Here is a 12,819-nt window from a genome sequence, read left to right on the forward strand (position 1 = left end):
CATTTCAGAAAACAAATTTATGTTACGAATCTTCATAACATATATAGACATAAAATTCGAGTATTATTTTATTAATTGGTGGAATCTGATGTGCATGGTGGCGAAGGTTCCAGGGCAAGGACGGTGCATGGTTGTGTGTCACATTCCAGGCATGCAGGTGACGGGCGGTGGGGCGTGCAGGTGTGCCTGATTCGTGGTGACCCTTGCGCCCCTCACTCGCCACCCACACCAGACACTCACCCTCGCCATCCCGGGGCCTGCTGCTGAACATGGCGGTGAGTGCTGCTCACGTTCGTGGTAATGACTCCACTCTCACAAACGGAAGTGGTTTTGTGGGCGTTTCGCTTTTCTTTCTTAGGTGACTTAGTTTTCCTAGGAACCTTTTATGGTTTATTTATTTTCGAGCAACATGAGTCTGTGCAGTGTTAGTTGTCAGTGGTGCCATGTTGGTCATTTATGAGCCGTGAAAACTTAGGGTTGTGCCTCTGCCGAGGTGAGCCCCGCCACACCTGAGGCACCACGGCAGAGCACGGCAGGCCCCGCCCTCACACGCCCCGGATATCACTTTATTAACAAGGTGTGTAAATGTCCAGACTTCATTTGTCTTCCAATTTTACATGTATCTAAATGTTTCTTTGGAAGTCTGGAATAAAAAGAGCTATTTTTTGGAAAACCACATCTTGTTACAAGACAGCTTGCTCTTGCTCTTAGAGCCTCCAGGCTGCTACACATCACACACACAAGCTGCCTCATGACATTTAACCATGCCACGGGGAGGAAGGCAGCACACATCAATCCTGTGAACCTGCACATACTAGGAGATTCCGAGAATACAGTAGTGGGGAGTGTGGTTGCGTGGGCAAGCCTGCCTTTAGACTCACTGCGCTACCAACTAAAAGGGGAAAAAAATGTATGGGCAGCTAATCTCAAGCTCATTATCCAGCACTGATGAGGGACAATGCTAAGATAAGGATGCCAGTGGTAATTATGTGCCTTCTGATAGGTTTCACTAAGAGCAGCATGCAGCTACAAGGCCTTTAATATAGTGTACATATGCACACACACATATAGATGGATGTAAATCCTTCCTCTGTCCCGTTACTACCGCTGCATTAAGAAAATTTAGAACCAAACAGGCCACTCTGGTAGGGAAAGAACTCAATGAACAAAAATGTGTCATAACTGTAACCTACAGGGGCCTCATTGGGAGGCCAACTCATCTCCCTGGGTGTACTCTGTGACCTATTGACACAAATCTAAATTAATATATATATACCACCTAACATTACAAATAAATCAAACTATGACTGCCAACTGGCTCAGAACAGTGTCAAGATCCTTTTCTGACTTGCTATCAAAATCAAAACACAGGACAATCCTAGAGAGCAGAGCAGTGCAGGCCCACTGAATAGACTTTCTCAGTCCTGACTGACAACCTGAAATGCCTGATGCCACCAAGCCTGGAAAGTAATGCATGCATCCTGCACACCATGACAGTCATTCCCATGCCTCTCTCTCTCTCTCTCTCTCTCTCTCTCTCTCTCTCTCTCTCTCTCTCTCTCTCTCTCTCTCTCTCTCTCTCTCTCTCTCTCTCTCTCTCTCTCTCTCTCTCTCTCTCTCTCTCTCTCTCTCTCTCTCTCTCTCTCTCTTGTAACACTTTAGTTTCAAGATGTATATGAGAATATAAGAGAAGCAGATGAAGGTATGGTTGTTTGAATTTTGTTTCCCAAATCATTATCTAATCTGCAGATCATCATCTGTTCTGTATATGTATGTATTATTTGTAATTCTTCATAATATGTATTTAATTTTAATTTATAAGCAGTGTACAGTGGTGTGATGAAATTTCCTGATCCTTGGAACGTGTCATTCAATTGTACTGTGGGAAAGAAAATAGTGTAATTATTATATTAATGTGTGATGTTAGTGTTGCCAGCAGAATGCTCATTTCCTTCATTTCACAGCCGGACAAGGACCGAGAGGCGGTGCTCAGGGAGCGGGAAAATGTTCGTGTTGTGGTGCGAGTGCGGCCGCTGAGTGAGAAGGAATCCCAGGCTGGTTTCCAGAGCATTGTGGAGAGTGATGATCTGAACTGTTCAGTGCTGGTGACCAATCCGGCGGCTCAGGATGGAGAGCCGCCTAAAGTATTTACTTTTGACTCAGTGTTTGGCCAAAACTCCAAACAGGTGGGTAATACTTTTGTTATTTTGTTTAAGTCTGTGTGTATTTTAATTTTTTATCAAGAGTACAAGTATTTTTGTGTTGAAGTATTTCTCCTGCTTTCTTTTTAAGTTGTAAGGAATTGATGATTTGATTGATTGATTGGAGAAAACAGCTTAGACTCATAGTTGCATGCAGACACATGAATAAAAGTAAACATCTGTTGCAACCATCCCTTGGGGAGCTCTTAGGATCAGTTATCATATATAGATGGATAAATAGATAGTTTTTGGTGGGAAGAAATGTTAGTAATATTTCCTTACAATCATGGCAGATGGATGTGTACAACCTTGCTGCACGTCCCATTGTGGAGAATGTCCTGGAGGGGTACAATGGCACCATCTTTGCCTATGGACAGACAGGGACAGGCAAGACCTTCACCATGGAGGGGGTCAGGACTGTGCCAGAACTCAAGGGCATCATACCAAACTCCTTTGCACACATCTTTGGCCACATTGCTAAAGCTGAGGAAGGGAAAAAGTGAGTTTATATTTGTGTGTTTGTATTTATTTAATTCTTGGATTTGAGTTGAGCTCATGTTGTGCTGTTTCCATATCTACTTTTATTCAGTTTATTTATAAAGTTGTGTATGTTTCTTGCACACACCACTTCTGCACCTGTGTGTATTAGATAACACATGACTTAAAATAATTATCTTCCTTCCCCTATCCAGTTTTCTCTTTTGCACATCTTTCTTTACCCCTTCCATGCTTTCTCTGGTTGATCTCAATCTGATTTCAATCCTGATCTCAATTAATGATGTCATTTTTATACCCTCTCTGTCTTTTTGTGCTTCCTCCCCATCTCTTTCTCTCTTTCAAGATTCCTGGTGCGAGTGTCATACCTGGAGATCTACAATGAGGAGGTGCGTGACCTTCTCCGCCAGGACCAGTCAGTGCGCCTTGAGGTGAAGGAGCGACCTGACGTGGGGGTGTATGTGAAGGACCTCCTGACCCACGTAGTGCACAATGCTGGGGAGATGGACCGGATCATGACCCTCGGGAATAAGAACCGTAAGTGTGTGTGTGTGTGTGTGTGTGTGTGTGTGGTGAGGAATGAGAACAGTGAGTTTGTGATGGTGATAAAGTTGGTAATTGGTGCTATTGCTGGTGGTGGTGGTGGTGGTGCTATTCTCATTTATCCTTAGTTATATTTTGTATTTGTGATGTCTCAAATTAGTGGTTAGTTGAAGTTATAAGACATTATAGGATTATGTATACTGTCTTCATTCTCATCAGCATTACATATTTTGAAGATAATGAAAGGCCTGTCATTCATTCTCCCAGACTGCCAGGCAGTCAGTCAGTCAGTCAACCAGTAACTTAGTTTGTCAGTCATTTGCTGTGTCACTCATTTAATCAGTTTATTAAGTCAGTCATTGATCAGTTAGTTGGTCAACCAATTAATCAGTCAATTAGTTAGGTTATTCAGTCAGTCACTCAGTCTGAGTTGATTAGTCATTCATTCAACTTCCCAGTCACTCAGGTAGTCAGTGAGTGTGCTAGTTACTTGATTAGTTAGGCAATTATTATGCACTGAGTCAAGCATGAGGCTGGAGCAGCATTGCAACACACATTCTTCTCTCCCTCCTCCCTGTCCCACCACCCAGGAGCTGTTGGGGCCACCAACATGAACACACACAGCTCCCGCTCCCATGCCATCTTCACCATTACCATCGAGTGTGCTGAACGGGGTATTGATGGACAACAGCACTGGAGGGTCGGGAAGCTGCATCTTGTGGACCTGGCAGTGAGTTGATTATTTATTATGTTTCCTATTTGTTAAGCGTATTTTGTATTGATTTGTAGTTACTTTCATATAATCAGTTGTTGTCTATGGTTATTATGTGTAACTTAAATGAACTGGCTTTTATGGTGAAAATATTTTTGAAGTACAGTCATTCATCATTATCCTAGGGATTGGGTAACAGACACATCCATGGATAAGCAAGATCTGTGGAAAATTAGTGCCCCCTTTAGAACACCTCTGAGTCCCCAGAACCTTGTTTAAGTAAAGAAAAACTACATGTACGTGGTTACAGACATTTAATGAGGGATGACTGTATGTAGTGAGGATAAACATTACAAGGGAACATTACAAATTACAAACATAATTATAATTGTTCATAAATGAAAAGTAATAAATTGAAATCAACTAATGATTTTAAGTAATCTTTTCATTTCATACATTGTTTTTATTTTTATTTTTAATTGCAAATTCTGTTTTAGTAAATCTGGACAAAGGACTAAAAAGATATTACTTTAGTACTTTAGAACCTTATAAGACATATATTTATAAATTGTGATATGCTCATAATAACAGGAGATACCACAAGTAACAATAATAGGACCTGACTGCATCCAGCACTTAACAACACACATTCCCCAGGGTTCAGAGAGGCAGAGCAAGACAGGTGCAACAGGCCAGAGGCTGAAGGAGGCCAGCAAGATCAACCTGTCTCTCTCCACGCTGGGCAATGTCATCTCAGCACTGGTGGATGGACGCTCCACACACATTCCTTACCGCAATTCAAAGCTCACCAGACTACTGCAGGACTCTCTTGGAGGCAACTCTAAGACTGTCATGGTGTGTGTGTAAAAAAAAAATAATAATAATAATAAACGGTTTATTCTTTAGGCAGTCAACAAACTGAAAATGTACATTGGGGGTGGGGAAATACTTGACATTAATCCTAAAGGTAAGTCAAATCTAGAAGGGACTATTGATTGATGGCTCGCACCATGGTGGGAATCGCACTGAGTCTGTACCGGTCCATACGCGGCGCCTCTAGGGGCGTTATCTTGTTGTCGTGTCTGGTGGCATGGGCCGGGCGAGGCGCGTCAGGCGGCAGCATGTTTCTGAGACGTGGATGATTCAGAAGTCCCCTTCCAAACTTCTCCAGAGCCTCACGGTACCTGGTGGATAGTCTGGACAGGCTCAGGGTGTTCAGGGCTTCTTCATAGGTGGTGTATGCAGGGCCAAGGATGACCCTGCACACCCTTTTCTGCACACTCTCCAACTGTAGCTGTTGAGTTTGTGTGAGGGAGGAGGACCACGCTGGGGAGGCGTACATGAGTTTAGGGAGGGTGAAGGTAAGATACACCCCCCTTAACTCATCTGTCAGCATCCCCAGCGACCTGAGTCTGCGCAGCATGTACAGCCTGTAGGTAGCTGATCTTATGATGCTGGCGACATGCTGCTTCCAGGTCAGCTGGTCGTCCACCGTGACTCCGAGGAGCTTGGCACATCGGACCACCTGGAGGGGGTGAGGGCCCACTGAGAGCTGGGGAGGGGGCACTGGTACAGAGGAGGTACAGAAATGCATCACCACAGTTTTGTTGTGGTTGATGGTCATCCTGCTCTCCTCCGTCCACGTCTGCAGCTGCTCCAGAATCGCTTGCAGTGGCGAGTAGTCCGGGTTCTTGGTGGAAACTGGGACGCCCATGGTGCAGTCGTCCACATACTTCCAGCGATGGGGGGTGTCAGTGAGGGCGTCGTTAATGAGGAGGAGGAAGCATAGAGGACCCATCTTGGTCCCCTTGGGGACCCCACATGTCAGCTGTTGGAAAGTAGAGACAGAGCCCTGATAGCGAATGGCCTGACGCCTCCCTGTGAGGAAGTCGGCTAGCCACGCTATCAGGTTAGGAGGGAGACCCAGACTCACTGCCTTGCTGATGACAACAGTGTGATCAACAAGATCAAAAGCCTTTTTGAAGTCCACAAAAGCAACAGCTAGAGAGGTGTTTTGCTTGTCCAGGTGGCTGTGGATGAATTCAAGGAAGCTGGTCAGGTAATGGGAGGTGGAGGTGGCTTTAATATTTCCAAACTGTCTGATATCCACGGTATTACAGATTTTGGTGTAGGCCCAGTCATATACAAAATCTTCACAAATAAGGCTAGGGATGGGGGTGATAGAGACTGGCCTGAGGTCATTGAGTGACTGTGGACTGGAGGTTTTGGGGATGGGGGTGACGTAAGATGTCTTCCAGTCCTCGGGGCAAGAGTGTTGGGAGAGTGTGTGTGTGTGTGTGTGTGTGTGTGTGTGTGTGTGTGTGTGTGTGTGTGTGTGTGTGTGTGTGTATACTTATTCTATACAGGGCCAGAGTGGGGTTTGTGTGGTTCTGTCTTTAGAAATACATGTCTAGTTTTTTCCTTCAGTTGAGGTACACTTCCCACTGCCATCATCTCTTGTTTGAGAGCATTCTAAATATCTATAAACCTATGTAGCAAGTTGTACCTTTTTATTTTGTCTTATTCAGATGTCTTCTGTGTTTTTTGTTGTCTCTAATATTCAGATGTGTATGTTTTGCATTGATATTTTATTGTATATCTTCATTGTGCATTAGGTTTTTGTATGTCCCTTTATACTATGCTCTGTTCAGCTCATCATAGTCCTTTACCACTTCACAAGTCATGTAACCCAATTGTTTAGATGCATTAAGCCAGCCAGTCAATCATTTCCATCCCCACAGTGTGCCAACATTGGACCTGCAAATTATAACTATGACGAGACCATCAGCACACTCAGGTACGCCAACCGGGCCAAGAACATTTGTAATAAGGCCAAGATCAATGAGGACCCCAAGGATGCCCTTCTTCGCAAACTCCAGGATGAAATCAAAAGTCTGCGTGACCAACTGCAAGGCAAGACCATCTTCTTTCTGATGAATTAATGACACTCCATATCATCATCATCATCACCATCATCTATGACTCCACGTCAAGACAAAGACCTCCCATAACTCTACATATTTCTTTTGGCCAATGGTTTATTGCAAGCTATGTCAATAGAACCTCTTATTTCACCTCTTCATTTGATTCTCGTTTTGCTCTGCCTTTTACCATCCATGGGTTTCTAATCTGTCTTTCTATACTGATACGTTGAATGTTCTTCACTGAAATACTGTAGAAGAATATGCTTAGTTAATGTTGTGGTATATATATATATATATATATATATATATATATATATATATATATATATATATATATATATATATATATATATATATATATAGATAGATAGATAGATAGATAGATACAGAGAAAGAGATTGGGTTTTCTCCTTGCAGTAGAGGATGTCCCAATTTTAGTCACATTTAGATTCTTTATGTGTATTTGTGTGGTTTGATATTGTGATCATTGTATCCCAGGACACCTCTTCATCATCCCAAGGGCATTGGCCTAGAAACTCAATTTTGTTGTAACTTATTTCAGGAAAGTAGCTTCATGATTAACTGAACAATGCATGAGAGGTATGAATGTGTACTCATATGAAAGTCTGTCAATATTGTTTAGCATTGTTTGAGTTTTTTGGAATGTGTTAGTCCTGTGTTATGTTATGGTGTGTCCCTCTTAGTGGTCTAAAAGGATTTCTTGCACAGATGAGGATGCTTCAGAGGAATCGGAAGATGAGGAACAGGAAGGTGAAGAGAAGCCAAAGAAGAAAAAGAAGAAATTAAAAGAGGAAGAGGTAAGATTGCAAATTTTTTATGAACATTAAAAAAAATAAATGAGGACAGTTTTTGTTATTGATTATTAATGATTATGATTGCTCTTTCATTTTTATTTTCCCAGTTATTTTCTTTTTGTGTTTTGCTCACTTTATCTCTCATTTTCTATACTTTCCTTTTTTTCTATTCTTTCTTTTAACTGTTCATCTTTTAAAATTTCCTTATCCATTTCCTCTTTTCCAGGTGGCAATCATTAAAAAGAAGATTGAGGAGGAGAGGAAGATGCTGGCTGAGAGGAAGGACTTGGAAGAGGAGGAGAGGAATAAAGTGAAGAGTGATCTTGATAGGCATGAGAAGGAAGTTAAGAAGGCACTGTAAGTAAAGGAGAGAGAGAGAGAGAGAGAGAGAGAGAGAGAGAGAGAGAGAGAGAGAGAGAGAAAGTGGATGGCTAATTTTATCATCCTTTGCTTGTGGTAGATAATGTCTTCTATTCTTATCAGTAATAAAATTAATTGCAATATGTTTTTAGACTACATCCTCTTCTTGTGACCATCAGTTAATTTGTATCCAGATATGTACATTCTTGATGCACCCTGATAATCTTGATGACCTTATCCCAATGCAGAAAGGAGCAGGAGGCCCTCAAGCAGCGTCTACAGGGACTAGAACGCAAGATCTTGGTAGGTGGTGAGAACCTCTTGGAGAAGGCAGAGGAGCAGGAGCGACTTCTGGAAGAATCTGCCAAGGAACTAGAGGAGAGGCGGAAACATGAGGAACAGTTGCGTCGTGCCATCACACAGAAGGAGGCTGAGAGAATTGACCTGGAGGAAAGGTACACCAGTCTTCAGGAGGAGGCAGCTGGTAAAACACGTAAGCTGAAGAAGGTGTGGACACTGTTGATGGCAGCCAAGTCAGAGCTAGGGGACATGCAGGCAGAACACCAGCGGGAGATGGAGGCGCTGCTGGAGTCCGTGAGGCATCTTTCCCGAGAACACAAACTGCACCAGCTCATCATTGACTCTTTCATTCCTTTTGAGTACCAGGTGAGACAGTTTTGTTGAATTCACTGCATACATGAGAGAAGTTCTAGAAAAATTATAAGAAATTTATCTTTGAAATGTAAAACCTGTCCTGCACCAGCCCATCATTGACTCTTTCATTCCTTTTGAGTACCAGGTGAGACAGTTTTGTTAAATTCACTGCATACATGAGAGAAGTTCTAGAAAAATTATAAGAAATTTATCTTTGAAATGTAAAACCTGTCCTAAAGTTACCATATGCAAACTCTAACCACGTTACCAAACGCAACAGGAGATGATAGAGCGTTATGTCCACTGGAATGAAGACATCGGGGAGTGGCAGCTGAAGTGTGTGGCTTACACTGGAAACAACATGAGGAAGCAGCTGGATGCAGGAGACAACGAAAAAGAGAATTTGGTAAGTGTTTGCTCTCATTCCATTGAGATGGACACTAAGAGAACTTTGAATGTCTTGCTTAATTTAATGAAGGATGAATTTTATGCTGTAATACACATTCTGTTTTATAATTCCATTTTCTTTTAGTTATTTGTGTTGATGAAATGACCATGACTCCAAGGAACTCACTTTTGTCATCATATCTTTATGTTTTAGATATATTTGTTTCAGCTTTAGACATATTCTAGATTAGATTCTCATAAGGTTCACTAATTTACCAGATTTTTATTATAATTATCATTTTTTTCATAGACTTTACAGTGTAAATGTTTGTGTGTTTATAGAACCAAGAAAGTGAGATGTGGCAGGTGTACAAGACCTACAGCCCTGAGGTGTACACACGACCACCAGCTGCTATTCCAGCTCCCAAACCTCGCAGGAAGAAGTCTGGCATCCCTCGGCCCAAGCACAGCAGGTCAGCCAAGAAGGGAGACAAAATATAGACTCCTCCTCCTGCCACCCACAGGAGGGGAAGGTAAGGCTTGTGGTTCTGGTGAATCTGTCATAGTGAAGGTGAAGGTGCCAAGGCCTCTATCTGCAGGTGTACAAAGCAGGGCAGGGACCAGCATGGACCTCTGAAGTGACAGCTTTATCTGCTTGTGTCTTTAGGCCATGATGTGAAGGGGAATCTCATCATTATATTGTATTTATTACTAGTAGATTTATATGTTGTATATAATTTTGGGTTCCTTTCTGATACACATATACACACAAGCACACACACTCATCTTCATCTGTTACTTGGAAGGCTAAGATTTGCTCCCCTTCCCAGCTAAGTTTGGTATGTGTTATCATTGATGAGTGAGCAGTTACTGTCCTTGAATAAGAAGATGAAGTGTGTGGTGAGTGATCACAGCATTACCCATAGATCAAAGTGTATATATGAGCTCTAAGCTCTTAGCTGGAGAGTATAACTGTGATCAAGTCTGTTGCTTGATCTGAAAGATCATGGGGAATTAAGCACACACACACTCACACTCAGAAATTAGTATATGAGACACTACAATGGCAACTTTGATGTATGTTGAAAAGATGTTTATTGGCTGTATTGGAGGAAGTTCTCTGCTTTCTGTTGTTGTCATCTTTGATGTCTTTGTGGTGGAAGAGTCAAAACACTGGTGACATGCATTCCTTGAGGACCCAAGCATCTCACTGGCATCCTAAAGCCTATAGTTAATTTAGACAAAGTTCACGTCAGTTTTTTTTTCTATGGTTATTCTTGTGATATCATCTTCTACAGAAAACATTTGTATGTAGAGCATTTAAAGGCTTTCCTCTCAACTGATCCATTAACAAAACATGGGTACATATTAAGTCTTGAAACACAAGAAAAGGTACAGTTTTCACCCCAGTGGATACGCAAGCTATGAGGCATAGATGAGGTGTGGTGCTTGTTGTGGAGTCTCACAGCAGTGTTCAAGATCTTCATATACCCACTGGAAAGAACTAAAACAAAGGCAGCATTCCACAGTTCCCTGCATCTTGTCACGTCCAGGTGTGCCTCAAGAGCTGTGGTGTAGCAAGGGTGACAGGCTGGGGTGTAGCCAGTGTCACAAATTAGTGCTTAGAGTTGTAACAGATTGGTGCAATGGAAGACTTTCAATCTATTATGTATGGTAATTAGTTATATTAAGGCGAGGTGACGGTAGTTACTTAAGAAGTGACATTCACTTACTTCAGATTCTTATGAGCTTTTATAACTTGTGTATAAAATCACCAAGTTTCATTGAGATACAATCATTATTTTGAGGGAAAAAATAGATAATAATGGCATTCCTTGCAAAATCTCTTCTTTTTCTAATCCATTTGCCTTGAATACTGGTAGCAGATATGATAGACATGAGTTTTCTTTTTTTATTGCTGCAGATTTTAGTTATTATGTTCCATAAGCAAAAAAGGATGAAAATATTGGTGACATTGGTTAATTTTCCTCAAAAGAAAAAAATAACGGAATCGTGCCTGCCTTTAAAACTTGGCCAACAATGAAAGATCTCACTCCTCTCCACTTTCCAAGGATACCTTTGTATCTATGGTCACTTGAAAACAGTGGAAAAATTTCCCTCCAAATGTCAATAGGTTTGGTTTTGAGATATAAGTTGTTTTGTGATGGAGTGGTTATTTTGATGCTTGTTGGCCTTATGTAACATGACTTCAATCATATTGTGGTGAAAAAGAAAGCAAAGATGTACCAGTATTTATCCTATTATCAGGTCTGTTTGTCGTCTGGTTCCCTACTAATTTATAGGATATTTCTCGCTTACATTGTCCCCAGGTTCTAGAAGCCTCCTCCCTCACTTTTGTGTTCACTTGTGGTCTCTTACTTTTCTTCCCTGATGGTAGATTTTTTTTGTTTTTTTTTGACATTTGAATGCTCAGTCCAGCAGTTGTGCAGGAGAGATACCTGATCCTAAGTGAGTGAGATAGCCAGCAATTAAGTAACTAAAATTATGGTCTAGAGTTGTCACAGCAGCTACAAATTTCACTCTCTTGTGTCCACTGTGTTTTGTCCTGCTGTATCTATCCCATAACTTGGTGTGTAGGCTTTTGTTGAAGTTCTTTGTTATACTTTCTGGCCATCTCTCAAGCAGCTCTGTTCTTGTAAGATCAATGTAAATCCTCATATCTTCCTGCTCAGCAGAAGGTATGCTAATGATAAGTTAATGGTAAGTTAATGATTATCTTGGTCTCATCATCAGTAATGAATCTGGCACAAGTGTGAAGTTTTTCTTCATGTTCCGTAATACATTGCATTGATGTCAGTAGTTTTGTGATGGGATATGGATGAAACCCGAGCGACTAACTTCTGATGGTGTGACGTGATGGAGATAGAACAGTCAAAGGCATCATATGACACATTGGAAGCATTATCACTCCAATATGTAGCATGTGTTCTTGATGCAAGTATAAAGGTTTTCAGCTGAGAATGAGAGGATATATTTCTGTTCATGTAGTATTGACCTTGTAGCTTTTACTATAGAGATGACTTGTGGCAATGATGGAAAGTGTTCTAAGGTTGAGGGAACAGACTGAGCTGGTGAGGAGGCAGCTTGTGAGGGGCTAGGTGTGGTAGGAAGGGTGTGCAGCTTTGCATCAATGCATGTAGGTAGCAGGCTATACTGTCTTCTCTCTTCTTCCTTGTCCTCTTGTTTATAATGTCCATTCTTTCCTTCTGCTGCTGCTTCAGCTTTGACAGATGTTGACTGTTAGTCTTCTCAGGAACTGGAGGAATCTTGGATAACATTTAAAATAAATTTTGATAAGGAAAAAAATAAGACAGCAACATCCCATTTTTGCAGAAAATTGGAATAATTTTAAAGGTAAAATGTTACTCACCCAGTATTGAGTTCTGACTCAAAAATTTTATTTCACTTTACCGTCGCCTCCCTTAATAATATCTGAAGTGATGGAGTGAGGAGTTTTCAAGATTTTTAAGTAAAGTATTGAGTTTAATGCTCAAGACATTCAGAATCTAGTCATTCATGTAGTCAGGTCCAGCAGCTGTAATCTCAGATACTTATGTTACATTTAGTTGAATTATGTTAATTCACTGTTGTTGTTCTTTCAGGGACGTTGTTTTGTAATATTTCTGAGCTATTTAAACTAGTGTGATTTGCCACAATAAAAGTATTCTTTGTATCATGCTTCTATAATTGTATTATTATATCAAGCA

At 41.3% G+C, this 12,819-nt stretch overlaps 1 protein-coding gene across 1 annotated transcript; it reads left to right on the forward strand.

The window, feature by feature from the left end:
* Positions 1–120: 120 nt before the first annotated feature.
* Positions 121–12,794, forward strand: LOC135090107 (kinesin-like protein KIF3A). The gene is made up of 12 exons (XM_063986461.1): positions 121–275; positions 1,965–2,186; positions 2,495–2,700; positions 3,043–3,233; positions 3,830–3,969; positions 4,609–4,806; positions 6,693–6,864; positions 7,605–7,693; positions 7,917–8,047; positions 8,299–8,716; positions 8,985–9,110; positions 9,434–12,794. The coding sequence occupies exons 1-12, from the start codon at positions 270–272 to the stop codon at positions 9,590–9,592; spliced, it is 2,058 nt and encodes a 685-aa protein (XP_063842531.1). The 5' UTR covers positions 121–269; the 3' UTR covers positions 9,593–12,794.
* Positions 12,795–12,819: the final 25 nt, after the last annotated feature.

Source organism: Scylla paramamosain, chromosome 34 (genome assembly GCF_035594125.1).
Source record: "Scylla paramamosain isolate STU-SP2022 chromosome 34, ASM3559412v1, whole genome shotgun sequence".
Taxonomy (NCBI): Eukaryota; Metazoa; Arthropoda; class Malacostraca; order Decapoda; family Portunidae; genus Scylla; species Scylla paramamosain.